The 27,833-nt window shown below is 45.7% G+C and overlaps 1 protein-coding gene across 3 annotated transcripts in view; it reads right to left on the reverse strand.

The window, feature by feature from the left end:
- The window catches only part of STUM (stum, mechanosensory transduction mediator homolog), a 50,542-nt gene that overhangs the window by 11,114 nt on the left and 11,595 nt on the right, over window positions 1-27,833 (reverse strand). For all 3 annotated transcript variants that reach the window (XM_087776300.1, XM_087776298.1, XM_087776299.1), the window contains exon 2: window positions 3,112-3,291. In XM_087776300.1, coding sequence (XP_087632426.1) covers window positions 3,112-3,291 — 180 coding nt within the window. The remainder of the gene's footprint in view (window positions 1-3,111; window positions 3,292-27,833) is intronic.

Consider the following 27,833-nt stretch of genomic DNA (forward strand, 5'->3'; position numbering starts at 1 on the left):
ATTCAGGAGGGACCTTTTAACATACCTCTCCTTATATCTTTCCAGTTCAGGAAAATGCATTTAGAGAACAGTTCTCAAGTGCATTTTCACCCAGGCCATGTCTCCCTGGCTTGCTGGTAGGAACGCTGCGTGAGACCGTGTCGGCGCCTGAAAGTCAGGAGGGATGGCTGACCGCCGCCGCCACACACAAAATGAATCCCTCTGCCACAGAAGGGAATCAAGCCAGTCTGACACAGCTTGCTCTGGAAAAAAACAGCTTGACTTTTTTTCTCTTTATTTTCTAAATGCATGCAAGTCACTTATTTGATTACTTCTTCCAGGAATTGAAGTATACCTCATTGGCCTGTAATTCTTCTCCTTTTCCCCTCATTAAAGACAGTATGATATTATCCCCAAAGCTCTCCCCTCAGAGCAGGCTCCCCCTTTTAAGGGCTGAGAATTAGCACTAGAAGATGAAAAACTGCAACGAGCCTCCCTAACTCCCACCCAGCTCTCTACCAGCTAATAGGCAGGCAGGCCCTGATCCAGGGAGCGAGGCACTCATCCCTCAGGGAAAGCTGGAGCGGAGTCGCCGAGCCCTGGCTGCTTCCCACCTTTCTCCTCACTCCTGGCCCCCATCAGCTTAGACACCACCCGCTGTGCCCTGCCTCTATCCCATCAAAATCGTGTGGCACCATCACAGGGACACATGGAATTGGCCATTTCGAGGCGAGGAAGACTAGAGGTGGGCAGTAGTTTCATATTTTTTTTAACTGTTTCCCACCTGCATGCAGATTCAAGTCACAGTGGTGTACAATGTCTGTCCAGTGTATCAAATAGTTTGTTTGCACACAAACAAAACCCAAACAAAGCAAACTGTTTCCTGGCAGTGTTTTTAAATGTAATGTCTTATTTCTTGCATCTGAAACATTGTTTCCTTTTTAAGTTACTACTTTTTTTTTTAACATGAAAACAAAACATGAAAAAGCAAACCATTTAGGGTCTGACAGCGCTGTTTAATCCAGCTGGGAGCAATTGATCACTTCTTTGTTTTGATTGAAAAATGATTTTTTTCTTTTATTCTCCATCAACCAAGAGCTGCTTTATTTAGCCATTATTTTCTCTGCATGGTAAGTAAACTTAAAACCCAGCTATTTAATGAGACAGCAAGAAACTGCCAAGGGCTGCAACTTGTCAGATGATATATAGCTGGTTAACATCAGACATGTTGACTCCTCTTACCCTTCTCTCCTGCCACCAGAGGGGCCAGGATGAAATACTGTTGCTGTGGTCAAGGACCTCTTGGCCTGAGCATCCCCACCACACGCTGCTCGCCCACCCTCTGCCTCCCAAACTGGTGGGGTCCAGCCAGGTGTGGGGAACAGCTTCGGGGCGATACCGCCAAGCTGTAGGGTTTTCCCCAGCTACCAAACTGGAAAACCAGTAAGAGCCTCCTGAACCTCAGCCCCTCTACGCAGAGGACATACACAAACAGGACTACGGAGAAAAGCAAGTCACGGTTTCAGCTGTAGCTCTTTCTCTGACAGATGCTTTCCTGCCTCTCCCCACAACTGCAGAACTGGGTCCTGCCAGACAGCGAACCGCACACGGAGGCTGTCCAGCAGAGGAATAGCAGAAGAGCATATGATTATGAACACATAATTATGGGATTACACACAAATTGGGCAGGTTCTTAAAGACACGTCACAGATGTACACCGATGCACAATTTATCCCCAGAAATAACTTGGGCTACCCTTGCTCTGCGGGTACATCTGAGAGGAAGCTCGGCAGATGGTTTGCAGGGAAAAACGAAGGGCAGTTCTGCCTTCGCCCTGAGGAAAGCTTTTTGCCTCACTTATGTTCAGGTTTTTAATATCCATCATTTGGTCTGCATGGGGATTGCCCTTAATTCAGCCTGTAAATTGAAGCTGGCTCAGAAATTAGCAGGTGGTTTGGTGAGAGGGTTTAACCCCTGGGTTTGGCAGCCGAAGATGTGCACTGGTTCCCTGCTTGTTTTTTCAGTTTCATCCATTTCATCTTTAGGCAGGTGCCTGGCAATTTCCTGAGATCCTCTCTCCTCCTCTGTTATGAAGCTACAGATGTCATCAGCAGAGATGACAAAGTGGAGCCCTTCAAACCAAAAAGCAAAAGCTGCTGGTAAGATGTTCTCTGGGAGAAGCACTTGCTTTGGGAACTGCCTGCCCTACCAGCCTGAGGGATCTCAGACCTGTTGGTTTGGGGCAAGGCCCACCGGCCTCTGCCAGCCTTTGGAAAGGGAGTGGGGTCTTGCAGACGCAATCAGCCCCCTGAGCTGTGGGCTGCTTCTGGCTTTGGAGGCGAGGTGAGGCTGTCACCTTAATTCTCTGCTATATGATACAACTTTTACACCAGTAAAGCTCTTTAGCAGATAAAGTTACAGAGCCTGTATTCTACATTGGTAATATATACTAACTGGGTGACTTACATTATGTATGTTTAAAAAAGGATTCCTCTCTTCTTCCCCTAGACTAATGTTTTGGAGGCTCCTTAAAGGGTGTAGGGGAAGTCCTTCTAGGAGTAGCTAAACAGTCCTGCTCAGCCTAAGAACTTGGTGTGAAACATGAAAAAAAAGCCTTTGGGTAATTGTATTCTAGGGAGGAAGGGGAGGGTCCAGGAGAGTCCCCAGGGCTTTTCTGGGGACAGCTGGACCTGAGTATGCTCCCTGGGAGCAAAACCAGCCTCGTGGGAAGGTCGCACTAACTGGAGAGATGCAGCCGGAGTTGCAAAGGAGAAAGGGCTTTCTCGTTCAAACACGCATGCGGATGCGACCAAGGCAGAAGGGGCTCCAGACAGCAGAGTTCAGAGTGCTGGGGGGGCCTCAACCCTTCCTGCACTTTTCATTTTATAAAGAGGAAAAGAAGATCCTAACCCACGTGGTGGGATGGGAGGCTCTTCCAGATGCGTCCTGGGGCCCATCCCAACTGCCTCCCAGCAATTCCTCTGCCTACTGTGTTTCTCATGGACCTGCAGAGCCCATCCTGTGGCTCTCCTTCCCTACAGTGCAGTCCCATGGCTTGCAGGGGTGTTAGCTGGGACACAGCAACACAGCCACGGAGGGGAGAAGTCGGGAGGGTGAGTGCACTGTACTTACTTGCGAGAATGACCATGTCCATCCCCCAAAATATACTCATAATCCAGCCAACCATCACGATTGCCGTCAGGATCTGAATCAGAGCAGCAGCAATGTTCAGCCAGAAGACACAACACATGTGCCTGTCAGGGAGGTCGGTCCGGGCTCCGCACAGCACGGTGAAAGCGGATACAAATGTTCCTAGGGAGAGACCAGCAACAAAAAGCCCAGTGAAAGCCGTGGCTTCATGCCAAATTCCTTCCCTTGGACCCACTTCTCACAGCATCCCACTTCTTGTGCTCCCACTGCAGTGCTCAAATGCTGGAAGCACTTTACAGGAGGACAAATGGAGGCACAGCCACATCTCCCTCAAACACGCTATTGCCTCCCATTGAATTACACTGATACGTATACTTGAAAACCAGGACAGAAAAAACCCTCTTTGGGTTTTGGCCTCTTCCCCCCTGCCCCCAACAGTAACCCCTTATGCACTGTAGGCAGTTTACAAGGGAGTGCTGTGTGTCTGTGGAAATGCCGGTCTACCTTTTTTCTGCCTGGTGGCTCTCTCTTGGGAAGAACATTTGCTACACAGAAGCTCTAAAAGGGAAAATTGCACCTGGAGTTAGAGCAGGACTGGCTCCAGAAAGCCATATGGGTCTGGCAGTCTGTTACTATTCACAAATACTGCTCTAGAAGGAGCAGACGCAAAAAAAAAAAAAAAAAAAGGGTGCTAATGTGGCACTGCATCTTTGCACAACGCTTTCCCCAGTCACAAGTTGTTACCTGAGAGCATGTTTTAACAAAGCAGAAGCAGCTAAACCAGTGCTGGAGCCAGGCAACCTGGTGTTGAAGCCCTTGGCTCTGCTTGAGACCAAATTACAAAACTTGCAAACACCCTTCAGACTTCCTAAAACAATTCAGATTAATTATTCACAGCTGATGTCCTGGGCCCATGGATAGCTGAAACCCGCAGCTCAGAAAAGCCTTGTCTGTCTAGCAACCAACCTGCAAAAATACACAGCACGGGCAAAGAGCAGAAGAAACTGATTTTGACGCCTATAATGTACGAGCTGTTGTCCAGGAGGTTCCGTCACCTGATCTAAGTATGCATTTCAACACCTCTTACCATTATGAATAGTCTTTGGGGTTTTTTTAATATAAATACAGCATTGCTAAGGTAGGTACAAAGGTGTAATGTGGATTCTACTGGATAACGCAGTTCTGGGAAATGCTTTCTTTAGTGAACGTCTTGAATTAAAAATCCTGCAGCATGATGTCCAGTGGTTTCTACAAAAATTGCCCTTTTTCCTAGTGAAGGATGGAAGCCTGCAAATGCCCTGTAAGACATGAATGAATGAGCTCATCTTCAATGCACACAAGTGCCTTGCTGAACTCTGGGAAGGGAGGGAGGGAGTCCCTTGGTTTGTCTGAAGACGGGGAGGAAACACTCAGTTTACACCCCTCCAGAAGACCTCACCAGACAGAGAGAGCAGAAGGATCTGGTTAGGTGCAAAATACCATTTCATCCTGCACTGCCAGGGTGGTGGAAGAGATAATCTCTTCTCTTGCTGCCTCTTCTTCAGTGGGTCACAAGGAGAACAGGCAGTTAAGATGCCGAAATGCTGAGGAAGGCTGGCTACAGCCTGTTTTTTAATCTCACCATCCTCTGCAGGCTTCAATTCCAGCATCTTCCTAACACTCCACCAGCTCCTAAAACCCCACTCGTCTTCCTGCCGCTGGCTCAATCTGATTTCGTACTCCCACCCGCTCCCTTTGCCACACGCCGAAGCCGGGCACGGAGCAGCCGCGGAGCGGCACCGTGGCGGAGGGGAGTGGGTGAGCGCTGCTGGGGCGGTGGGAGGCAGCCCTACGGCAGAGCATTGCCGGCAGGGAGAGGGGCAACCTCTTCTCCCGTGTGAGAAATCCCCACCGGGCTTCATCCTCTGACTGTTCGGCTTTCGCGGGCAGTTTCATCCCCTTATCTGCCAAAACAAAAGGGTCTGCACAGAGGAAAAGGGTAAATAATTTTAATCCCAAAGGACGTTGTACAAGTCTCCCCATTGCTTGTTAAAAGAAAGGCTGTCTTTTGCTCTGTGGCTTTGTCTTCCATGTCTTTTGTGTCCTCCATGTGGGATTACGTGAGATCTCTGCCCTGCTTCACCTATCTTTTTCTTCCTTTATAGTGTCTCCAAAGCAGCCAGAAGCCTGGAATATTCGCCCGTGCTGTTCCTGAAACTGTTCTCTGCAAAGTTACACCACAGCACTCTCTGAGATTAAATATGGATTGAGGCAAGATCAGAAACTGGGTGTTTACGTTTTCCCATCAGGATAGGAAATCTTGCCAAATGGAAATGCGTGTCTCTCTTTTTAAAATGAAAATGAAAATCTTCCCCTCTCACCTTACCTTTAACTCTTCCAAGACGTGTTACAAAAAAGGTCGTAAATGAGCAATAATTCTTAAGCTACAGCTTCAAAGCCTTCCAGTGAAGCTTTTAAGATTTTTACATCATTAGAGTGAGGTGCTGAATTAGCTAATTAATCCCCTAAACACCACAGTGACTAAGCTAATGTCTAGTCCCATTGAGAAGTGAATAAAGCAGACAAAGCAGTTAAGTGTCCCTCTCTGGACAGGGAATTGATACAGAAACTAGGATTAAAATCTCATGAACCTTGGCTTCTGATTCCCTCTTCAGACCACTTGCCTACTCACAGGAGCCAATTCATTGTCCAATGCCAGTGCATTTTCTTTATTAATTATGATCAGCTAATCTTCGGAAGGTTGTTGGCATCTTTACATACAAGACTTGAGACATGCTAGGAGACATAAAATGGAAGTATTTTTCCTCTAGTCCACATATGCTTTAAAATGTGAAGCAGAAGAAAAAGTCTTAAATGCATTTGCCAAGGTGGATGATTTCCCCTTAAGAAGCCATCGTAGTTACACGTTGCCGAATATGGAAGTGTTTGCATCTGGAAGCAGAGAGGTGGAGAGGAGGAGGCGGAGGAAGGCAAGCAAGCTGTATCTGCTGATACCGCCTGGCTGCGCCAGAGCTGGGGCACCGAACCATCTCCCTTCCTGACCAAGCATTCAGACACTTGAATACCTATAGCCTAGAAATCATAAACTTGGTACGCGAGCTGCAGCTGGGATGATGCTGGCCAAATAAATCAGCTGTCCGAAAAGGTCTCAGGCTGTGAGTGTAACCAGCAAACACAAACCGCTAACTTTGCAAGCAGATGTAAACTAAAAGCCCCTACAGCTACGCCGGTGTAACATGAGCTAAGTAAACTGTATCAAGCATTTCTTATGTCTTCCCAATTAAAAATACCCCAAATGCAGTCAAATCTAGGATTATTCTAAATCATCAGTTAATACAGCCTCTTTGGGGACAGAGAGGAGGCGGTGGAGAGATGTCCTATGCTACCCAAGGAGTCTGTTGGTTCAGCCTCATGGGACATCAGGGCCCCTTGCAATCGCCTGGCTGAGCCGTAGAGCCCACCTGGCACCCGGAGCCAGCCAGTACCAGGGGCTGGGCAGAGGGATGGGTGGGAGCCGAGGTTTGCCCTTCTGGAGCAGCCGTGGGGCGAGGGTGAAGGCACCACGTGCAGCGAGGCTGGGAGGGGATGGGAAGCTGAGCTTGCTCTTTCAACTCCTCTCGTCTCATCTCACTTGGGGCAGCGTCAGCCAGTCAGGACACTGTGCGCCGTTTTTGGCAAGGCTTCTCTGGGAGCCTGTGTTTGCTTTTGTTGTCATCAGACTTGGGGTATTTTTAGATTATACCCGTAAATATGGAAGGCTTTTTGTTTTCAACAGTTTAACCCATTGAATACGAAGGGGATGTGTTATCTGTAGGACGACACTGTAAAGGGAGAGACAAAGGAGGGGTTTTTGCCCTTTCTCTCCTCTCTGGTCCCTTGTCACACAGGATAAAGTCCCCCTTCCAGTGTACACTGGTACCCTGGCAGCCGTGGCCTTCCCAAGAGCATCACCTGCTGGTTCCTGGCCTCATGGAGCGCACCAAAATAGTACGAGAGGAATAGTTTGGGTTTTTTCTCTTAGAGGAAAAACTCACACCCTGGAGAGAGCTCTCCTGGTTTAGTACTGTTTGGGTCACTCATCCAGGGTGGAGGAAGACATGAGGTCAAGCCCACGGTCTGTCCTGAGCACAGTCTCCTTGTGCTATCTGAGTGCAACAGTGACTGCGTTATGGAATGTTTTAAGCTGCATGAGAGAAGTTTTTCTCTCCTGTTTTTGCAAGAAAGCCTATCCTGGGCACTTCTGCAGGCGCTTCAGCCAGACATGGAGCTTGGCATGTTTCATGTGGAGGACCTGGCTGTGAGCAAACTTCTGATGGCACCTTCCCAGAAACACCAGAAGTGGGAGCCTGGTTGGAGCCAGGGTGCAAACCAGAGCGAGATGAGACACTGATGGCCACAGTATTAAGTAATTTGAGCACACAGACAACTTGTTAGTGGGCTACCCGCTGACTACCAGATATCTGAAACTTCACAACAGAAAGCATCTCTGCTGCAAGGAAATCACATCTGATGAGCTGCCCTGTTACAGGTGGAAGAACAGCAGAAACCCAAATTACTGCAGTCAAGGGCAGCATGTGGAGCAGCTGCTGCTGGTGGTCATGGTCCCTACCCTACAAAAGCCTGGAGCCAGGGAGGAGCTGGGAAACACACCTTCCCCTTCCCACAAGCCTGGATGTCATTTAAGATGTTCCCCTATAGCACTGGGAGTAAATAAGGTGGTGGGATGGTGCTTCCTTTCCTGCTCCCAGAGGGGAAAATGGGACCATATTGTGATGCTGGAGCACAGCTGCAGGTAAGCACAGGCAAAGATGGGAAGGAGGGGGGAATGAAATTTGAAGTGTCTGTGGGAGCAAGGAAGGCTGTTGGACTGATGGTGGGAGATGTAGTTAATGAGTGTGTGTTTTGTGGGGATGAGATGTACCTGTATAGCTGTATTGTGTCAGGGGAGTGCTCTGTGTGGGGACACATCTGATGTGCCTTTGAATTTTTTAAGTAAAATGATTATTAGCTGTCATTAAACAGTGTTGGCAGGTATATGAGGCAGATGTTGTGGATGTGCTGAAAATTCATGAGATGTGCTGGTTCTTCCTTGTGTGAGTCAGAAAAATTGTGCGAGAAGGGTAAAAAGATTGCACTTGTTTCCTCAGTATTACAGTGAATGTGGTATATATTGGTTAAGACATCCTTGGGTCCTAAGTGTCCTGAATTTGTTCCTGTACTCTAGTTTAAACGGTAAGGAGTTGTTTCAGTTGTGGAGGCTTTTCATCCTTGGTATCAATCCATATGCTAACCTGTAGTCCTTTGGGTTATGGTGAGGGAAAGAGAACTACTAAAACTTGCCCAAGAAAGGGCAATCTGCATCTGCTGATGCCGAAAACCTTTCTCCTCTGTTTACGTGGGTAGAGCTGGGCTAAGCAATAAAGTGAAATTGCAAAGCATTAACGCTCAGGCTGCCTATCTGCTAAGGTTTCCTAAAGCAGGGAACTGTATGTCTTTGCTTGAGAAAACAGACACAAGGTAAAACTCTCTGGAAGCATTCTGGCCAGCGCAAGTCCTCACCAGTGTCCTCAGTTTCCCCCTTGCTGGAACTCAACAGGGCTTACACCACATCAGAGAGAACCTGCCGGCACAGGTGTATCACCTAAACCCTCTGAGATGAGTGCTTTCTTTCCAAGCTAACTGCAGCTCTCTGAACAGAAAAGGCTGGTCCAGAAGAGCACCTGATGTACCTGTGTGTGAGCTACCATGGCTCTTGCAGTTTGCAAGTCCAGCACTCTTGTCAGGGTCTCCAGCATGGCTCTTCTTCCCACGGCCTCCTTGGAGAGCTGTGATTGCAGGCAGGGGGCATGCAATGAATCTCTCTGGTTTGCAGCAAAAGCGGAGGTGCAGAGGCTGGAGGGTGTCCTCCTGAGGAAGCTAACCATTCTCAAGTGCCTGGCTCTGTGGCCAGATGTGCTCCTTTGTCAGGAGGTATATTCCCACCCAGTTTCCTCAGAGGTACTCAAAGCAAGTAATGGAAGATACCAACCCATTTGCCATTCAGCCCCCTCTGAAAATAGGTGCACACAACTACAGCTGCACTCCTGGAGCAGAGCATCCAGCTGAAGTGTCTGTGGGCTTCTCGCACCGAGTAGCTTGGGAGCGCTGGAGAATTCATGCTGCTGCTATGGTTTGGGGCCAGTGCTTAGTCTAGGGTACAGAGACTGTCATTAACACAGCAATTCTTCACCTGTTAGTGGCTGCTGGACTTGTTTCTCTTGAAATGCAAAGAATGTAGAGATGGCAAGAGCGCAACACAATGCTGCAGCATCAGCAGGTGTCCCACCAAGAGAACATGCAACATGACTGTCAGTGGCATCCCCTACATCCTTCCCCTTGTAGTTGATTTCAGCCATGGAAGTAAGCCAGGACTCGGTGCAATTACCTGATTTTTTTTTTTTATTTTCTAGAAATAATGGTGTGTTAGACCAACATCTTAAAAGTTTGTTTTTTAGGCTAAAGTTTAATTAAACAGCCATTGGCAAGCTTTCTTCCCCTTTCCAGTATCCATACAGACTAAAGCCTGCCCCTGCCAAATACAGTGCAAGGGGTCTAGGGCGGATAGGTGGCTTTAACGATTTGAGGGGGAAGAAGAGCAGGAGCAGTGCACAGCTTAGAAAACAGGAGGCTTGCTTGGTCCCAGGCAGCACCTCTTGGAATCGAAAAGCTGAATCCCACATGCACAGGCCAGGTGTAACAAGCACTGCTGCAAGGGGGGAACATCAGCGATGTGCAGACACCTGGGGGCAAAGCCATCGCCTGCAAATGCCAGGTCTCACGGACAGTGGTGTGGGCAGGACCCAGGCAAGAACAGTGGGAACTGAAGGGTCGGAGAGGGAGAAGAGAAAGGGGAGGAGGAGAGAGTGGAGGCAGTGAATGTAACAGAGCCTAGATGTTGCCATGGAGAGTAGCTCATGAATTTTCTTCCATGGCCTGCTATTAAAAATGCTTTGTTTAGGTTCTGCTAGCACATTGTTTTTATTTTTCCCTTCCATATCGGAAGGACGTTCAAAGTGAATTCTGGCTCTGTCTGGTCTTTTTGGCCTCGCTATGGACATAAATATACAGTCGCTTGACAAGCGAGAGCTGGTGCTTGCAGTTCTTGTCTCCCCAGGATTTGTTCCAACTCCCAAGTCTGCAGAAGGCGGGCTGTATATAGGATTAGCTTTCTGGTTTCCCTACATACGTGAAAAATGTCCGGCATGTCCCAGAGCATTTTATGGCCATGATTGATTACAACTGCTTCAGTACATTGCTGTAGCTCCAGCACTGAGCTACTGCTCTGCATCTGTTTGTTATTAGTAGGTTTGTGTCGTGGTCAGAACAGACTTGACAGTGTTTATGTAGCATCTACAGAAGACAGCCCACGTGCAAGAAAGATAGCATTGCCTTTGCATCAAAAATGAGATTTTTCTCGTATTTAATGCTTTAGAAAAAGTTAACTCTTCTCAAAATGCACAGTTTTTTAACACAAACTTCAAAACTTGACTGCAACAAACTTTCACAGACTTCCAAGGCTAAAAATACACAGTGAAATCTTAAATTACATGGCGGGGGGGGCTGCATGAAGGTGAAATGACTTACTAAAGCTTTAATTATACACGGAGCCATCGTCATTATTTTTACTCTGTAGCACTGCAACATTTTGAACGCTTAAGACCAGCCACCCATAAATAGTGAGATTGCAGTACAGTTTGTTCCACTGCCAGACATTCCACAATCCTTGGGTGAAGTTTTCCAATCCAGTCCTATGGTTTAATTCTGTTCACTTGATGCTTAAAATTAAGGGTGTGCTTGAAGTATCCGACATCGGAGAACTTCTGCTGAACAGGGATGTAGGGCCCAACTGTGTAATTCACAGTGGCGGAGCAGACCTCAGACTTCTGCCAGGACTTGCTGCTGCTGAATTATTTTTGCAAGTTGTACCTGCCTGACTCCCAAACTAATTTTTTTTCCCCTTTTTATATAAAAGATGTGGTCCCAGAACTACGACTGACATTTTGCATCATGGTTTATAATAGCATGAACCACTGAGGAAAACTTGTAATTTCCCAAAAGTAAAGGGGGGAGGGGGAGGAATTACTACAGAGACCTAGATATAGGAAATGGGAAGGGTGTACCAAACAATACCTGCAGGAACAGAAAACTAATTGCTTAAGTCCATCTACACCAGAAGTATCATCTTTTACCATATTTCCAAGAAACCGTGCCTTAAGGAAAAATTCTTTGCCACACTTAACTGACACACAGGTTAACTGTCTGAACATGACACCAATCTGCTGCTTATTCCCAACTTCTTCCTGATGTAACACTATACCTCACTAACAGTCATCTTCCTTCCTAACCTGTTCTGGCTCCTCTTTGGGTCACCTGAGAATCCCTGGCTGTCTAAGTCACACCGTAGCCATTTACTACACCTGTGCTGCTGACTCTGGTGGTATAGAGAGCAGGTCATGCTGGATGTAAAAAAGTCATCCTTTGGGCACAGCGAGCAGCCGAGGAGGTTGAGCTCTGCATAGGCTAATCTGGCTTGCTTCTTGCTCGCAGCCAGACTGGCTTGGTTAAAGCTAATACAGGTCCCCGGTAGTGCTCTGCAGTTTGTAAGGCAGATGTTTGCTATGAAGCAGACCACAGGCCATCTGCATGTTACAGACAGGGAACGTAGAGCCAGGAAGGTTAAATGACGTGTCCCTTCCTCTGCTGCTAGCCAGGGGCGCTGCTATGAAAAGAACTGAGACACTGCAGCCTTTCTTCTGCTCGATGCTTACTTTTTTCTTTGCTAATGGAATGAGGAGAGAATTTTAATTAATTTGCATCCTTATTAAGTATGCCACCATTGAGAGAAATAATGTAATTGGCTTCCAATTATAACAACAAACATAAGGGACACCAAAAGGCATGGCCGCCGTTTACAGCACAGGGCACTTTGCTATAAGCTTACCTGCCCTAAGTGGATGCATTCCTGCTGCTCTGTAATTTTTATCAGCAACTTCAAAGCTCTGTTTCATGGATGCAGCTATACTTGCTGGTTTCTCTCTGCTGTCTCCTGTCATGCAGAACTTTCTGTATTCATGCTGTCTCCTATTAAACTAGGTGCTTATTCCACCTCGTGCTCCCCTCTCCTCCCACCAGCTACCCAGGAACACCAGCTTGGGTGCTTTGCTGTGGCTCTCCTAGTCCCAGGCTGCTCTGCACCCACCCACTGCAGGAGCTCAGGATCCAAGTGATAGAGGAACCAAGTAGAGAGAAGCAACCTTCCACTAAAATATCTCTTATTTTTAAGACTATGATCTTAATTCACAATTCTCAAGCAGCTCCAGATATCAATTTTCTGTTTTCTTGATGTACATCCAGAAACAAACTTTGAGCCATTCCATATTATGCTATTGATATTGAAATAATTTGGATGTGGCTTTTCATCCAAACTTTACAAACCTGGAATAAGAGAGACTCCTTATTTCAGAGTGGCCATGAAACCTGCAAGGAAAGCTTTTTTGGCTTTCTGGTACCTCCAGTTTCTAAAGGCCTCTGGAAATAAGAGCTGCGTAACAGTGGAAAAATAATGAGGAAAAGGCCATGGATTCTCAAGAGCTTTCACTATTCAGTGATGAACTGAAGTCTGCTCTTAATTGTCATACGAGGGAAAGCTCTTTCTTGTCGGGCACAGAGCAGGAGGTGGGTGTGCATGACCCTCCAGCCTCAACTTCCACACTAGTGTAAGGGCTCAGACAGGCACTCAGTGTTTTACTGGGTGAAGCCAGATCAAATGCTCACTTTTTTCCTGCCTCTGCCCTCCCACAGGTTAATTAAGTGTCGTTAGTGCCCATCTCAGGGTGCTCCAATTCAGCAGAAGGAAAGCAGCAGGCTAAGGGCAGCAGCGTAAGGGTCTCTTTCCTGCCCTGTCTGTCTGCATTCAGCCAAGCAGCCACAGTTCAAGTCGAGGTCTGCAGCTGCGTTGCCTCCTCATCTGTCTTTCTGTTCACTGCCTTGCAACTAATTTAGCCCTATGAAGCTACCTAACTGCATTTGCTCTGCTCACGGAAGGACAGATTAACTACTTCTAAGATTCACTGAGCGGTGACTCTGAGCTTGTTGTGATACCCTGGAGTCCTTAACTGTGAAGACAAATTACATTAATTAGGGACTACCAAGACATAAGACAGAATTAATCTTATTAGAAAGTTAGATGGGGATGCAGAGCAATTAGACTCTTTGCTACAGACCAAGACAGCTGAAATGGAAGTGTAATAAAGTGCGCCAGCTTCCAAAATCACCCCGAAGTACAAGCTATCTTTTAAGTAGTATAGGACTGTAAAACAAAACTGTGACATAAATGTTCACAGAGCTGCAGTGATAAGTGTGCAGGAGACTAACAAAAAGACTTTTTTTTTTTTCAATCCAGAAAACTCAGTGCATGCATTTTATGAGCCAAAGCATCTCAAGCAGAGACTTAAAGGGGAAATGGTAGAGTTGCACTCTGTAGCCTGGAGGTGCAGTGTTGCACCCAGGAGTCTGGAATATGATTTGGGAGACCAGAATTCAGTCCTGGCTTTATTTCCTCTTGCTAAATAACTCTGAACCTGTAGCTTTATTCTTGCAGTGCTGGAGTAACATAATTAAGATGTTAACACCACCACTTTCAAGTGTCTTTTCCATTTGGGTACTCCTTGTCCCAGGAAATTACCATCTCATGTACTTCACATGTGGGGCTCTATCACTGTTCTGTTCAGTATTACCGTAAGTCAAATAATGACCAGGTCTAGCTTTTATAGGACAGTTTTCACAAAAGCACTGTTCGTTCTTAGATGAAACAGATTCAAACATGACCAGTTCTGTAGAAGAGCGATATGGGATGAGGAGGACAAGGATCCACACAGAGCTGGGCTGCAGCCAACCCACACTGTGGCGAGGAGGGCAGGCACTGTAATTGTAGAGGTGCAGTGCAGAGCCTGAGTGACTTGCTCTCTACAGTCTTTCTCCTACAAGGAAGATGGGGAGATGATCTGGAGTCTTCCAGAGCCTTTTCAGCTCCCCATGGAAAGGCCCCAGGCAGACCAACAAAAGCAAGTCTTTGTTGGCAGCGGAGAAGTGAGCTGTGGTACCTCATGCCTGACATCACCCCAGTGCAGGCTCCATAAATACAGCAGGCTGGAGCGACCCATGGCTTTACAGATTCTGTGAATGCGAGCACCAGCCAAGACAAATGAATTCAGCCCAGCTAGCATAGTTTTCTAAAAGGAAGATTTCTTACTAGGGTGGAGAAAATGGGGAGATTATGGATGCTACTGCACTCTGAGTCAGCAGGTATCCTGTGATATTCTGGACAAGGACCTGAGCAACCTGCTCTAGTTTAACCTACTTGGAGGAAGGACTAGATGACTTCCAGAAGTCTCTTCCAACCTCAGCTATTCTATAATATTTCAGTAACTTTACCTACTCTATGCAAGGCTTAGCTGATCTATCTCAGTTACTTTTCCCAGAGCCATGTACTCTTGCCATTACATGACTATCAGCTCTTGAACATAGAGCACTTCATGATTTTTTCAATTTATTTTTGAAGAGCTGTTCTGGTTCTTAAACATCAGGTGCAATTTCTCGCACAGCCACCAGTACACTCGAGCAGAAAGCATACTTGTGAGTTGCTGCTCATGCCAAAATGGGTGAACTTCAAGTCAACAGACCACCCCTCTTCAGCGTTGCCCCTCTGAGCACATGCATGCTCGTATCAAACAGCTCAGCCAGCCTCTGAGGGGAGATGCCTTTGTACTAAGGGGAAATAGCGCTTTATATAGAAGTGTAGTCTTTCTTTAAAAGAAATACTGACTTGGATAAAATCATCATTTCTGCAGAGTCTAGGCCTCTTTTGTCTAAAAACAGATCAGAAACATAGATGAATACCGGGTCCTGTTCAGGAGCCAGGTTATCAACAAACAGCTAATGCCTCTCAGCCAGCCAAGAGGTGTCCAGCAAGGCCTGGGCCTCTGCACAGCCATGTCAGTGTGCTTGCAGGATTTTACATGTGGTCTTTTCATCTGAATGCCCCCTGCACACCACCATCTCTAGGAGTTCTTGCATTCCCAGTTTGCGGGAAATAGCATCTGATTTACGCTTATTTCCATTACAGGACAGATTCTCCCTTTACCAAATAATTTCCAATATCTGCCATCTAGCTACTGGTCTGCATTAGATAAAAATGCATATGCATTTGTTTGTAGATATCGCAAAGAACCAAGTTCCCAACATCACAATATAGCACGTAATTATTCTGAGTGAAATATGGAAAGTAATATCTCTGTTATACAATGATTCATGGACATAGAATCATGGAATGCTTTGGGATGGAAGGGACCTTTAAAGGTCATCTAGTCCAACCCCCCTGCAATTGACATGGACATCTTCAACTAGATCAGGTTGCTCAGAGCCCCGTCCAGCCTGACCTTGAGTGTTTCCAGGGATGGGGCATCTACCACCAATCTGGGCAACCTGTTCCAGTGTTTCACTACCCTCGTTGTAAAAAATTTCTGCCTTATATCCAGTCTGAATCTACCCTCTTTTAGTTTAAAACCATTATCCCTTGTCCTATCGCAACAGGCCCTGCTAAAAAGTCTGTCCCCATCTTTTTTATAAGCCCCCTTTAAGTACTGAAAGGCCGCAATAAGGTCACCCCACAGCCTCTATTCTCCAGGCTGAACAGCCCCAGACATCATTTTTCAGAGGTTAGAGAAGATTTATATGGAGTGAGATGCACCAGGGAAAGTGTTATACAAAAAGAAACTGGAAAATATCATAGTTTCATCCTGCCTATCATTCTTTTTTATAATTCTCATGTTAAATAGGTTACAACAAGGTTAGGGACAACAGTAAAATGGTTCAACTCTCCTATGCAAGACTGCTGGAAGCACTCATCTAAATGTTAAAGGGTGCAGCCGAGATGAGATTCAGACTTTTAAGTGCCCTTCCCTGCCTTACTGAGAAGACTGCGGGCAGGGGAGCAACCCTGACACCTGGCACTGACATTGCAACACAAGACTTCACAACCTAAACAAAGATGTTGCTTCTCTGTTTCTGTATGTCCTCCAGGTTGACAAACTGGAAATCGCTATGGTCAGTCCTTAGCCAGTTTTCCATGGTGTTTTCTAAACAGGGCTGTTTTTTGCAGGGCACCAGTCCTGCAGAGGAAAGGGAATTCACATTTTCTACTTGCGTGCCAGCCAGGACCTCTTTGTGGTAGGCAATGTATGAACCCCAGACGATTCTCCCTGTCCCAAAGAGCTCATACTGCAGTTCTTGAATATCCCCAAAGCTACTCCTGCCATACCTTCTTGGGAACTGGTGTGATGTACTGTCTCTCTCAAGAGCCTGTGGGTCTTTGGAGCAGCTCAAAAAGCTCCATAACCTCCAAACCACCGAGGACTGCCATTTGCACCTTGCATGGCTTCCCCCAGTTCCGGACTCCAGAGCAAGCAGCAGGGAAAGCAGAAAAATGCATCTCCTTGGACAGAACGGGTGGGTGTAGAGGGAAAACGCTTCTTGAAAGGGCAGGCTCAGCTGAGGGACCATCCATCTAACCTTTATTCATTCCTATGTTGCTGTTCTTTTCCTACTGCCAAAAAATACATCTATATTGGGCCCAGATTTGTCTCTGACATAAATCCATTGACTGCCACAGAGTTACACTGGGGATTAATTTGGCTCATCAGGTCTAACCTGATCTTGGCAGCAATTCAGCGGTGCAAATAGCAGAAAGACAGTTCTTTTAAATAATAGTAACAGGCCATGGCAAACATTATATGCTTGTTGCTCTGTGTGAGGCTGATGAATCGAATCCAAACAGGAACTTGAACAGGGCTAACATAAATATGCATCCATGAAATCTGAGCAGAATTAGAAATTGTAGACAATTGATCCTCTATGAATACACACATATTGCTAACTTTTAGCAAGTCTGTTGTGCTGCACGAGGAATAGGCTCTGCTCTGTACAGCAGCTGGTGCTGCTCTCCTTGCTCCCTAGCTGAGCAGGACCATGGCGCCTGGTGATCCTGGCAGGCTCTCCCGGCTCACCTGATGCCCAGAAGCTGTACAGCTGGGAGACTAGTTATCCACCTCCTCTAACTCTGTAGCTTCTAATAGCTGATTTTGGTTTAAGCTCATTTCTGGCCTGGATTTGCTGTATCAGCATTCACACTATGATGTAAATTCAGTTTATGGGATTGCACAGCTGAAACCACGGTGAGAACTACACTTCACCCCACTACAGAAAAAGGCCTCTTGTAAGTCTCCTACTTCAGCGGAGTTGTCAGAGTCGTGCAGCTCCACTTGCCTCTCCACCTACCCTAACCACCTTCCTCCCTCCCTTTGCCTTGTAAATGTTGCAACATCTCCTCAATTTCCTCCTCTTTTACAAATGAGGCTTCCGTCTCCTCTGCTGAAACTGTTCTCGCTAAGGTCTTCAAAGAGTCAGGATGAGTGTCAGGACCTCTGCTCCATCTGCAGTGTCTCTGGTTCCTAGGGGCTCTCTGCTCTTTGACATCTTAACCATCTGCCTTTCTTTCTCCTACCGTGTCCTCAACATCTCTCACTCTACCTACGATCTTTCTCTTCCTATTTCACTGAGGCACAGACTGAGCCTTTGCAATTCCCTTCCCCCTGTTTTCTGTTGCCTTAATCATACGTGCCTCTTCATGCCATGCCTTCTTTAAACTTCATCTGCACACAAGCCTTCATGTGCCATCTCCATCTCTATGCCAGGGACTCAAACTCCTGCATCTATTTAGGACACTTCTCCCACGTCCTGCCCAGTCTTTCTGGTATCTGTGCTTGAACATCATCTTGTCTTAACTCGATGATGGCAAAGCCAAACTCCATTTCCCTGTGTGCTGAATGTTTCTCACTGATGACGCCACCAGCCACCTTCCCATCAATCAGGGAACACAAGTGAAGAGAAAAGGAGGAGAATTTTACATATGTAATTCCTCCCTCTCCTTTTCCCATGCGTTCAGGTCACCCAAAATACTATTCCTTTTTCTCACTCGCATCAACAAGTTCAATGTTTTTCTTTTCTTACATTCACTTCAATCACTATAGCCTACTCTCCAGCCAGAGTTCTTCACACACCATATCAAACGCTTTCCACTCTGACTTTACATACAGAGCTGACGAACATCTGTTGCTGTTATCGTTTATATACACCCTGCAACGCAAACCCCTACCCTTGAATTAGCGATCTGTTGTAGTTCCTGTATGACACAAGGTAACTTGTTGCAACAATTTATTTCTGTAGTTAACAAATGTCCCCATCCATATTAGGAACTTAAAAAAGCTAAATGAGTTAAATCACTGTTGTGTGATTGGTTTTTTTTTCTTGTTTGGTGGGGGGTTTTTTGTTTGTTTGTTTTTTTGTTAAGAACAACTAATAGGTCAGGTACTTTTCTTGCAGATGTAGATATCTGCAGTTCTAACCACCAAAATGACAGAAGGCTATACTTTCTCCTGCCCAAAGTCAATAAGTAGTGGCAGAGAGACAGCCGTTTGCTAACACAAACGGTGGTGGGTCCATGCTTTTCCCCCCTGCCCCTTAAAGCATGGGCTACTGTGTGCTCTCTGAAAGGGTGGACAATTGATATACTGCTATATACCACGATGTTCTCTTCCTGCTTAGGAATTCCTTACTCTTCCATACTAATCCCTACAGGTGCCTGAACTGTACTTCTGCAGTCATTATAGCTTCCTACATTTAAGCATTAAATAACGCCACATTTCTAGCTAAAATAATTCCTTTTTCTTTCACTTCAGTGATAAAAATGTAGCATGTTTCTTCCCTCACATTTTACAAAATAAGATTTCTAGTACAGTATTGTACAAAAGCAACAATCTGACACATTAGAGCTATTCTGCCATCTTTTATTGTGCCTGCAATGAAAAAAAAAAGTATGTATTTTTAGCTTGCTGTGCTACACAGAACAATCTGATAGCAGAAGCCTGTTATTGCCATTCAAAGGAACATTTGTTTAACCAGATGCAGTCATGAAAAATTACCTTAAATTTTACAATTAGTATTTTCTAGAGAAAAATGTCTGTTCCATGCGAAATCCAAAGACGTCAATGCATTAGGACCACATCACAAAGCAGCTGCATCTTATTAAACTTTCCTTGGAGACAGACTGGAACAGGACCACCAACACTCCGGGACATCAGAGCCATCCACAGCAAACCACATGTCTCTATCTTAGATATTAGGGTGATTAGGACAGTGCAATAATCTAAGCAAAAGGGCCTACTGCAGGATCACAAATCTAATGATTACACTGTGCTCTACAAATGGAATTGCTGTCCTATGGCAGCTCCTTGCAGGGAAAGGCAATAGCAAGTTGGCACACAGGACAGCAGGAGAGAAGGGAAGTTTAGGTTCAAGATCCACAGATCTGTGGTGGGTTGACCCCGGCTGGGTGCCAGGTGCCCACCAAAGCTGCTCTATCACTCCCCTCCTCAGCTCGACAGGGGAGAGAAAATATAATGAAAGGCTCATGGGTGGAGATAAGGACAGGGAAATCACTCAGCAGTTACCATCATGGGCAAAACAGACTCCACTTGGGGAAATTAACTTAATTTATTGCCAATCAAATTGGAGTAGGGTAACTAGAAATAGAACCAAACCTTAAAACACCTTCCCCACACCCCTCCCTTTTTCCCGGGCTCGACTTCATTCCCCATTTCTCTACCTCCTCCCCACCAGCAGCACAGGGGGATGGGGAATGGGGGTTGCAGTCAGTTCATCACACGTTGTCTCTGCTGCTCCTTCCTCCTCAGGGGCAGGGCTCCTCACACCCTTCCCCTGCTCCAGTGTGGGGTCCCTGCCACAGGAGACAGTCCTCCACAAACTTCTCCGATGTGGGTCCTTCCCATGGGCTACAGTTCTTCACAAACTGCTCCAGTGTGGGTCCTTTCAATGGGGTGCAGTCCTTCAGGAACAGACTGCTCCAGCATGAGCCTTCCATGGGATCACAAGTCCTGTCAGCAAACCTACTCCAGCCTGGGCTCCTCTCTCCATGGGGCCACCTGTCCTGCCAGGAGCCTGCTCCAGCATGCGCTTCCCATGGGGTCACAGCCTCCTTTGGAGCAGGTGGATGTCCGGTGTGGGGCCCTCTATGGGCTGCAGATGGATATCTGCCCCAGCGTTAACCTCCATGGGCTGCAGGGAGACCGCCTGCCTCACCATGGTCTTCACCATGGGCTGCAGGGGAATCTCTGCTCTGGCACCCGGAGCACCTCCTTGACCTCCTTCATCACTGACCTTGGTGTCTGCAGAGTTGTTCCTCTCGCATATTCTCACTCCTCTCCCTGGCTGCAGTTGCTGTTGTGCAATAACTTTTTCCCCTTCTTAAATACATTATCCCAGAAGGGCTACCACCATTGCTGCCTTGGCCAGTGGCAGGTCTGTCTTCAAGCTGGCTGGCATTGGCTGTGTCGGACATAGGGGAAGCTTCTAGCATCTTCTCACAGAAGCCACCACCCGCTACTGAAACCTTGCCATGCAAACCCAATGCAGGATTGAACTCCTTCATGAGAAGTTCCTAAGGGTCATGCAGACTGCCTTAGGTCTCACCTAGAAAATACTCCTCGTGTAGAAAAGGAATTTCTGCATGCAGTAAAAGTACTGAGTGCTTGTGTCTGGGCTGACCAAAATCAGAATCATGGGTGGGCCTGGTGTGTAGGTGGAGCAAACTAGCCTAAACGCACGATTCATGAAGGATTGCTAAGCACAGAGTGAGCTCGAGGCTGCAGAGCTCCCCTGGCAGTTCCTACTGCATTCCGCTGCAAGAAACTAGAGGTAGCCCAGAACTCTTTACGGATCTTTGCATTCACCTTTACAACTTGCTCTGTACTCTTCTTAGCTGCTGCAGAAGACCCGAGTGTTTTGGGCCCAATTCTCAGATCATCCTAACCTTTCCAGGAACAGCCTCAAAACCAGCATCGGTGGAATGAGTATCACTGCATAAGCTGCCCAGTCTCTGCTCTTGGAGGGAACGAGGCAAACATGAGCTGCCATCAGGATTGTTTGGTCTTTTGGCTGAATTGGAAACTGGAATGAGCTTTGCACAAAGCCCACCAGACCTTCCATGGCTCACCTGAGAGATGGTATGGCTGGCAGCAGGATGCTTCAAGCCAATGCATGCGCTAGTAGCTATGGATAACGTGGAGCTAGCTCTTCTTTTTGCCCATCTGACAGAAACCAAGACCAGATTTGGGGTGGGATGAGAGTGTGAAGAGGATTGGACAGAGTAAGACACTGTCATCAACTCCCCTCACTTTTAATTGAACTAATACTGATCAAAATACACATAGAAGAAGGGTCAGTCAAAGGCTGCTACAATACAGGGATGCAATTACAACTTGTGAGTTAGGAATTCCCTAGAGCACAGAATACCTTAAGGAAGAAAGGAGTATCAGAAAGTGCTTGCGCATTTGCTGACACATTGGCTGGCTGTACAGAGCAAAATCTGTCTGGTGCTGTAGGAAAGTTCAGTCTTATCATTGCTAGCTGAATGGCAAGTGATGCAAGACAGCCTGCAGTCTGCACCATGCATGTGATCCATGTGAAACATCACATTTCTAGATCTGGGATTAAGGCAATACAAGTCTATTGGAAAAGTGCTTTTTATTTTCCAGTTAGTGAAGATTAACAGCTGAGCCAAACTGCTCAGCAGGGAGAGAGCATGAACGTAGTTCTTATCCTTCTCAAACGTCTGGCCCTAAACTATTTATAATCCTTCAATATTTTTTAACATATGTAAATAACTCTGCATATATTTTTCTACTTATTCTGTTTTGAATATACTGTCACTTCTCTCCTAATGTCCATAGTGACCAACAGCAGCATTCCATCTAGTTCTCTTTATCTTAGCATTTCGTAAGTACTAATGATACCTCAGTGCGTGTCTGAGTAACTACGTACGCTAGCGTTCTCTTGCTTCTGTTGTAGAACAAAAGAAGGAAGGCAGAGAAACTAAAGCATGGACTTTTGAAAACACTTAGGCACCTAATTCCCACTGAAATCAAGGAATTCCAGGATAAATCATGCCTGAGGCCATAGTGAAAGAGCTGTCAGGTTACTCGATCAAATTCTGGCTTTCCTAGTTTACTCTCACTGTCTTCCAAGGCTTTTGGCTATAATGAATGTGAAACATACAGATTAGGATTATGAGTATGTGCCAGAAAATAAAGATACTACAGGGTATTAAAGAATGTTTGTCTGAAGTCTCTTTCCTGTGTTAGGAAACAATATTTCCTATAGGAAATAGTCAATATTTCTTCCTGTTTAAGCAGTGCTAATCATATGTGCTGGGTTTTTTTATGACTTGAGGACAGCAGAACTGGTCCAATACTGTACTATCAAGTGCTTATGCTGTGCAACTATATGAGGACTTACAGGCTGAAGAGGACCAGCTGCCAGGCAATTAATCTCTTTTTAGTATAGCTTATAAGCCCATATCGGAGTCAACAGAAGGGAACACGTATCTGTGCCACAGCAGATTCAGTGCAAAGTCTTACCAAAGCTTTCCTAAGCTTACACTTAGCTTACTTTAACCGTGGCTTTGCAGTGAGGTACTAACAGATGTTTTCATCCGCCGTCTCTTGATGTGAGGTGGTGTATCTCCAGCTAGGGAATGGAACAGACACTGTTACTTCAGCTGTAACTGCTTAAGCTGCTGCAATCAAGTTTCTGATGGAGTTGTCAATACCCCAGAAGTTAGAAGAGTGAGGAGGGAATGCTTTCTATGTTAGTCATCACAACCGGAGATTACTGCCAGGTGTCATCCTGGTTGGCCGGGGTGAAGCGAGGAGCGGCAGTAGCCAGTTCCCAAAATTCATCCGAGCTCATCTGTCAGCCCCATTAATAAATATAGCAGCTCTCAGTGCTACTGATATGGAGCATGCAAGGACCTCTCATACTTTCTATACCACAAATAACACATAAAGGAAAGAACATTGTGAACATCCAGCATATCCTTCAAGGAAGGGATCTAAATATCACCATGAGCAGTGTAGTGACAACATGTGCTCAAGGTGTTCCACAGTCAGCAAAGCTAACAAGATTTTAGACTGTACTAGAGGAGGAGTGCTATGGAAAAGGTTATAATGGCATTACAGAAATCAGTGATGTGCTGTGGTGGGTTGACCTTGGCTGGCTGCCAGACACCCACCCAGCTGCTCTCTCACTCCCCTCCACAGGACAGAGGGAGAAAATAAGATTAAAAAGTCTGTGGGTTGAGATAAAGACAGCGAGATCACTTACCAAATACAGTCAAAGGCAAAACAGACTGGACTTGGGGAAAATCAATTTATTGCCAATTAAAATAGGTTTGGATAGTGAGAAACAGACAAATTTAAACACCACTTCCTCCTCTTACTTTCCCCCTGCCCCGAGGTTCAACTTTACTCTTTCATTCCTGATTCTTCGACCTCCATCCCGCTCTGAGCAGCACAGGGTGGATGGGGAACTGGGGGGTTTGTGGTCAATTTGGAGCAGTTCCTCTCTGCCACTCCTTCCTCCTGATGCTTTTCCCCTGGTCGGATGTTGATTGTTCCATGGGCTGCAGCCCTTTGGGACAAATCTGCTCTAGCTCGGGCTCTCCACAAGTTGCAATTCCTGTCAGGAGTACCTGTTCCAGCATAGGCTGTCCATGCATGTCTCTTTCAGCTGTTCCCACAGATGTGTTCCCCCTTCCCTGCAGGGCTCTGCTGCCAAAACCTTGCCACCAACACCCAATACACATACACTTTGGAAAAGAGCTAGCAAAGAGCTACAGGGAAGGGCAATGACAGTAATTACACGGTTTCGTGTTGAGGACTCATGAGAAAGATAGGAGGTCTAAGCTTCAAAAATATGCAAATTACATGAGAAATTGTAGATGTATATGCATTAGGAAACACCATGGGGGTCAGACCTACTTACAAGTTCTTGTAAGGGCAAGATGAGATCCAGAAAGATGTGTGGGCAATGCAGGATGTATTTTGAAACTATTAAAGCAAATGCCTTATTTTGTGAATCGGTTAATGGGTAGCTTTCATCTGACCTAACTTCAGATATCTGCAAGGGAGGTGTCGTGATCTGAGCCAGTTACCCTTTGCAGTCAAAAAAAAAAAAAAAAAAAAAAAAAAAAAGAGAGAGAGAGATGGAGGCCCCCAGAGGGTGTGATTCACTTACTTAACCTATTTTAGAGAAGAGATGAGTCACACACTGGTAGTGCCTAATTCCTCCCCACAGATTATACGGCAACCAACTCAGATGCACAGGTAGATGAATCCCATCTAATACATCCAATAAAAAGAACACTTGCCATTAAGTTATTTTGACTAAATAATACTAATAAAAATTATCTCCTGCTTTGGTGTATCAGCTCGCTAATCAGCTCTTTTAGGAGGAGCTTTTGCTACAGGCAGGTTATTGCATTCAACTCTGTTCATTATAGATCTTCCTCTGAAACATCTAGTACTGGATACACTATGAAGTACAACAGAGCAAGGACTTCGTTCTGCAGGACTCCTGTGCCCTCAGTGTAGAATACCGCCATGTTATTATGGATACAGAGGGAAGACGGGACCTAAACTATGGTTTATGGTACCCCTGTAATATCAATGCACATATTTTTAAATGTTATTTTTGCCATCCTTCCCTGTTGAGAAAGAGAAGTAAAGATGAGTTCTTTGTTCTGATCATTACAGTTTATCAAAATGGCCTTGGTCGTTGCCTGAAGGCTTTGCAATGCTGATTAAATGCTCCTGCAACAGCAGGAAGACATCTAAATTTGATGTTTCTAGCTCCTTTCATATTGCCTTTCTTCTTGAGGGTATCTTTTTCCAACATGACAGTGTTTGCATGGCTCAGATGAGCCCTGTTGCTAAGAAACAAGTCCCAACTGTGCCTTTAAAACTCTGCCTTTAAACATACAACTCAAGGAAATGTTTTTCTTTTCATTACACTGTATCCTGTGTTTTTATTAAGATTTCTTTTAACTCTGAACTGACTCTTGGGGTCACATTTGTATCACAACCTTCTGGGACAGGACCCATTCTTTTTCCATTGTCTGTATAGTGCCATGGTCACCTATACAGCTGTATAAATAATATATTTTAAAATAGTACATTTTAAGGTCACAGTAAGGTCCCATTTTGCACACAACTGGGGTGGAAAGAAGAAGGAATACAGTGGAGCCTACTTTCTGCAAATATCTCTTAATGCTAAGCTACAAAGCATAGTACAAATCAGTGTTCTTTCAAATGGCAACTCTAGGGTGCACTTGGCTTTGGTTTTGGGTTTTTTGCCATGTGCTAACTATAACATGCCAAAATCCCCCTTGTGTGTACAAGATAGTGTGTAGCTTTCACAGGCATAAAGCAGATCATAGGATCACATGAGGGAGTAACCAGCACATCCGAACTACAAAGTGCCTTATCCATCCTACCTATTTATTGCATTTTCACTAATGCATGGCACAGACAACACCTTGCTTCCTGACAAAGTCCAAAAGTGATGGAGGTAGTTCGTTAAAAGAAATTTCCTTGGAAGAGATTAATGGAAACTAAAGTATGGCTGCATGATTTGAGGTACTGAATTGCAAGAAGTCCATGTAGACTCTCTTGCCAGTTCTGCCACCAACTTGCTGGACAATCTTCAGCAGGTTATTTCCTCTGACTTCTCCATTCGGACTGCAAAGAGTCTAAGTGTGTGACATAACTCTTCCTTCATATTTTTGTATCATAACAGGTCTTGAGTGTAGACTGTACTTCACGGTGCTACTGAAATAATAAGGCAGTAAAACCCTGCTCGACTACCTATTCAGTACTTCTCATACCAGTAAATAGTGGACTTCTTGGGAAAGACTTAAATCACAGTCACTAGAATAAGGTCTCATGTCATTTCGGTATCACTCCTTTACAAAATATACTAAAGAACATTTACTAGTATATGATGAAGTGTCATAAATGTTTAAAACAAAACTACATTTGTAAGGGAAAAAGTTTTTCTGAGCTTTTTGTAAGCGGAATAAGTTTTGTGATGCAACAGCCTCAGGTTTTTAGCTTTGATTACTGGCTGATTTGGGAAATACAGTTCTCAGTGGGTGTCCTACTTAGTACTGCAACTTAGCAAGCGTCTTCTCTGGTTTTAAGTGCAATGTAAGAGCTCAGTTCTGCAACTCGTCTTTACAGTGAGTAATAGTCATAGGAGCAACCTCAAGGGGCCAGCTCAATGTTACAAGAAGAAGCAAAAATGGTGAGCAGAGGTGAGGCAAAATGGTTCTAGAGGCTCAACGCCACATTGTTCTTGTCCTGGTTTCAGCTGGGGCAGAGTTATTCTTCCTAGTAGCTGGTAGAGTGCTGTGTTTTGGATTTAGGATGAGAATAATGTTGATAACACACTGATGTTTTAGTTGTTGCTAAGCAGTGCTTACACTAGTCGGGGACTTTTTAGCTTCCCATGCTCTGCCCAGGGCACAAGAAGCTGGGAGGGGGCACAGCCAGGACAGCTGACCCAGACTGGCCAAAGGGCTATGCCATACCGTATGCCGCCATGCTCAGTCTATAAACCGGGGGAGCTGGCCGAGGGGCAGTGATCGCTGCTCGGGGACGTGCTGGGCATCAGTCGGCGGGTGGTGAGCAATTCTGTAGTGTATCACTTGCTTTGTATATTCTTATTTTATTATTATTACTATTACTACTATTCTGTTTTATTTTACTTCAATTATTAAACTGTCTTTATCTCAGCCCACAGGTTTTCTCACTTTCACCCTTTCAATTCTCTCCCCCATCCCACCAGGACAGGAGGAGTGAGCAAGCAGCTGTGTGGCGCTTGGTTGCTGGCTGGGGTTAAACCACACTGCTCTGCATGTTGTGGATTCTCAGTTCTGACAAGTGGGTTTAGCTTGAAATGGGAACACTTTGTACCTGTTTTGCACTGGTTCAAATGACACTTTGTTGCTCCAAACAATGTGACCTGGAGTCCACAGAGCAACTAGAAAGGGGACATCCTCTCTGTCCAGCTCTGCCTTGGCACACAGAGAGTACATGAGCCGCGAAAAAACACCTAGCGGATTGAAAGCACTGATGTGAGAGCAGAACATATACACACACGGGCCAGATTTTCAATTGCACCGTGTATACCATATTTTAGCTAATACATAGAAGAAAAATCTTTTATTCCTTGTGTTGATAATACTAAGGGTGGACTGTTACCATTTAGTCATCACAGCTTCAGTAAAAGAAGGATTCGCTGTGTAATTGCTGAGAAAGAGCGGTTCCTGGGAACTAATGCTCGGTCTAAATTCCATTCCTGGCTCCACCACAGGCTGCTTCTAAGCATCAGCTGCACACAGCACAAGGAGACAGATCCTACTTTTAACTATGTTGCCTTGAATCTGCCATCCAAAGGGGGAATACCGAGGCTAACTCTGATGGAAATGAGAATTTGCATGTTGGCACCCTTGTGCATAAGGAGTTACTTTGGATCAAGATGGGCTGGTGACACAGAATGGCTGATGGCTGGACACAGAGTCCTCCTCTTTCTTCTGTCCACACTCACGGCTTGGTTCAAACTCTGCCTTGCACTTGTGCGGCTATCTACACCTCTGCAGCGTGGATGTAAAAGAACACTAGCCTTCGGTGACA

Source organism: Nipponia nippon, unplaced genomic scaffold (genome assembly GCF_047370975.1).
Source record: "Nipponia nippon isolate SJK-2023a ecotype South Korea unplaced genomic scaffold, ASM4737097v1 scaffold_4, whole genome shotgun sequence".
NCBI lineage: Eukaryota > Metazoa > Chordata > Aves > Pelecaniformes > Threskiornithidae > Nipponia > Nipponia nippon.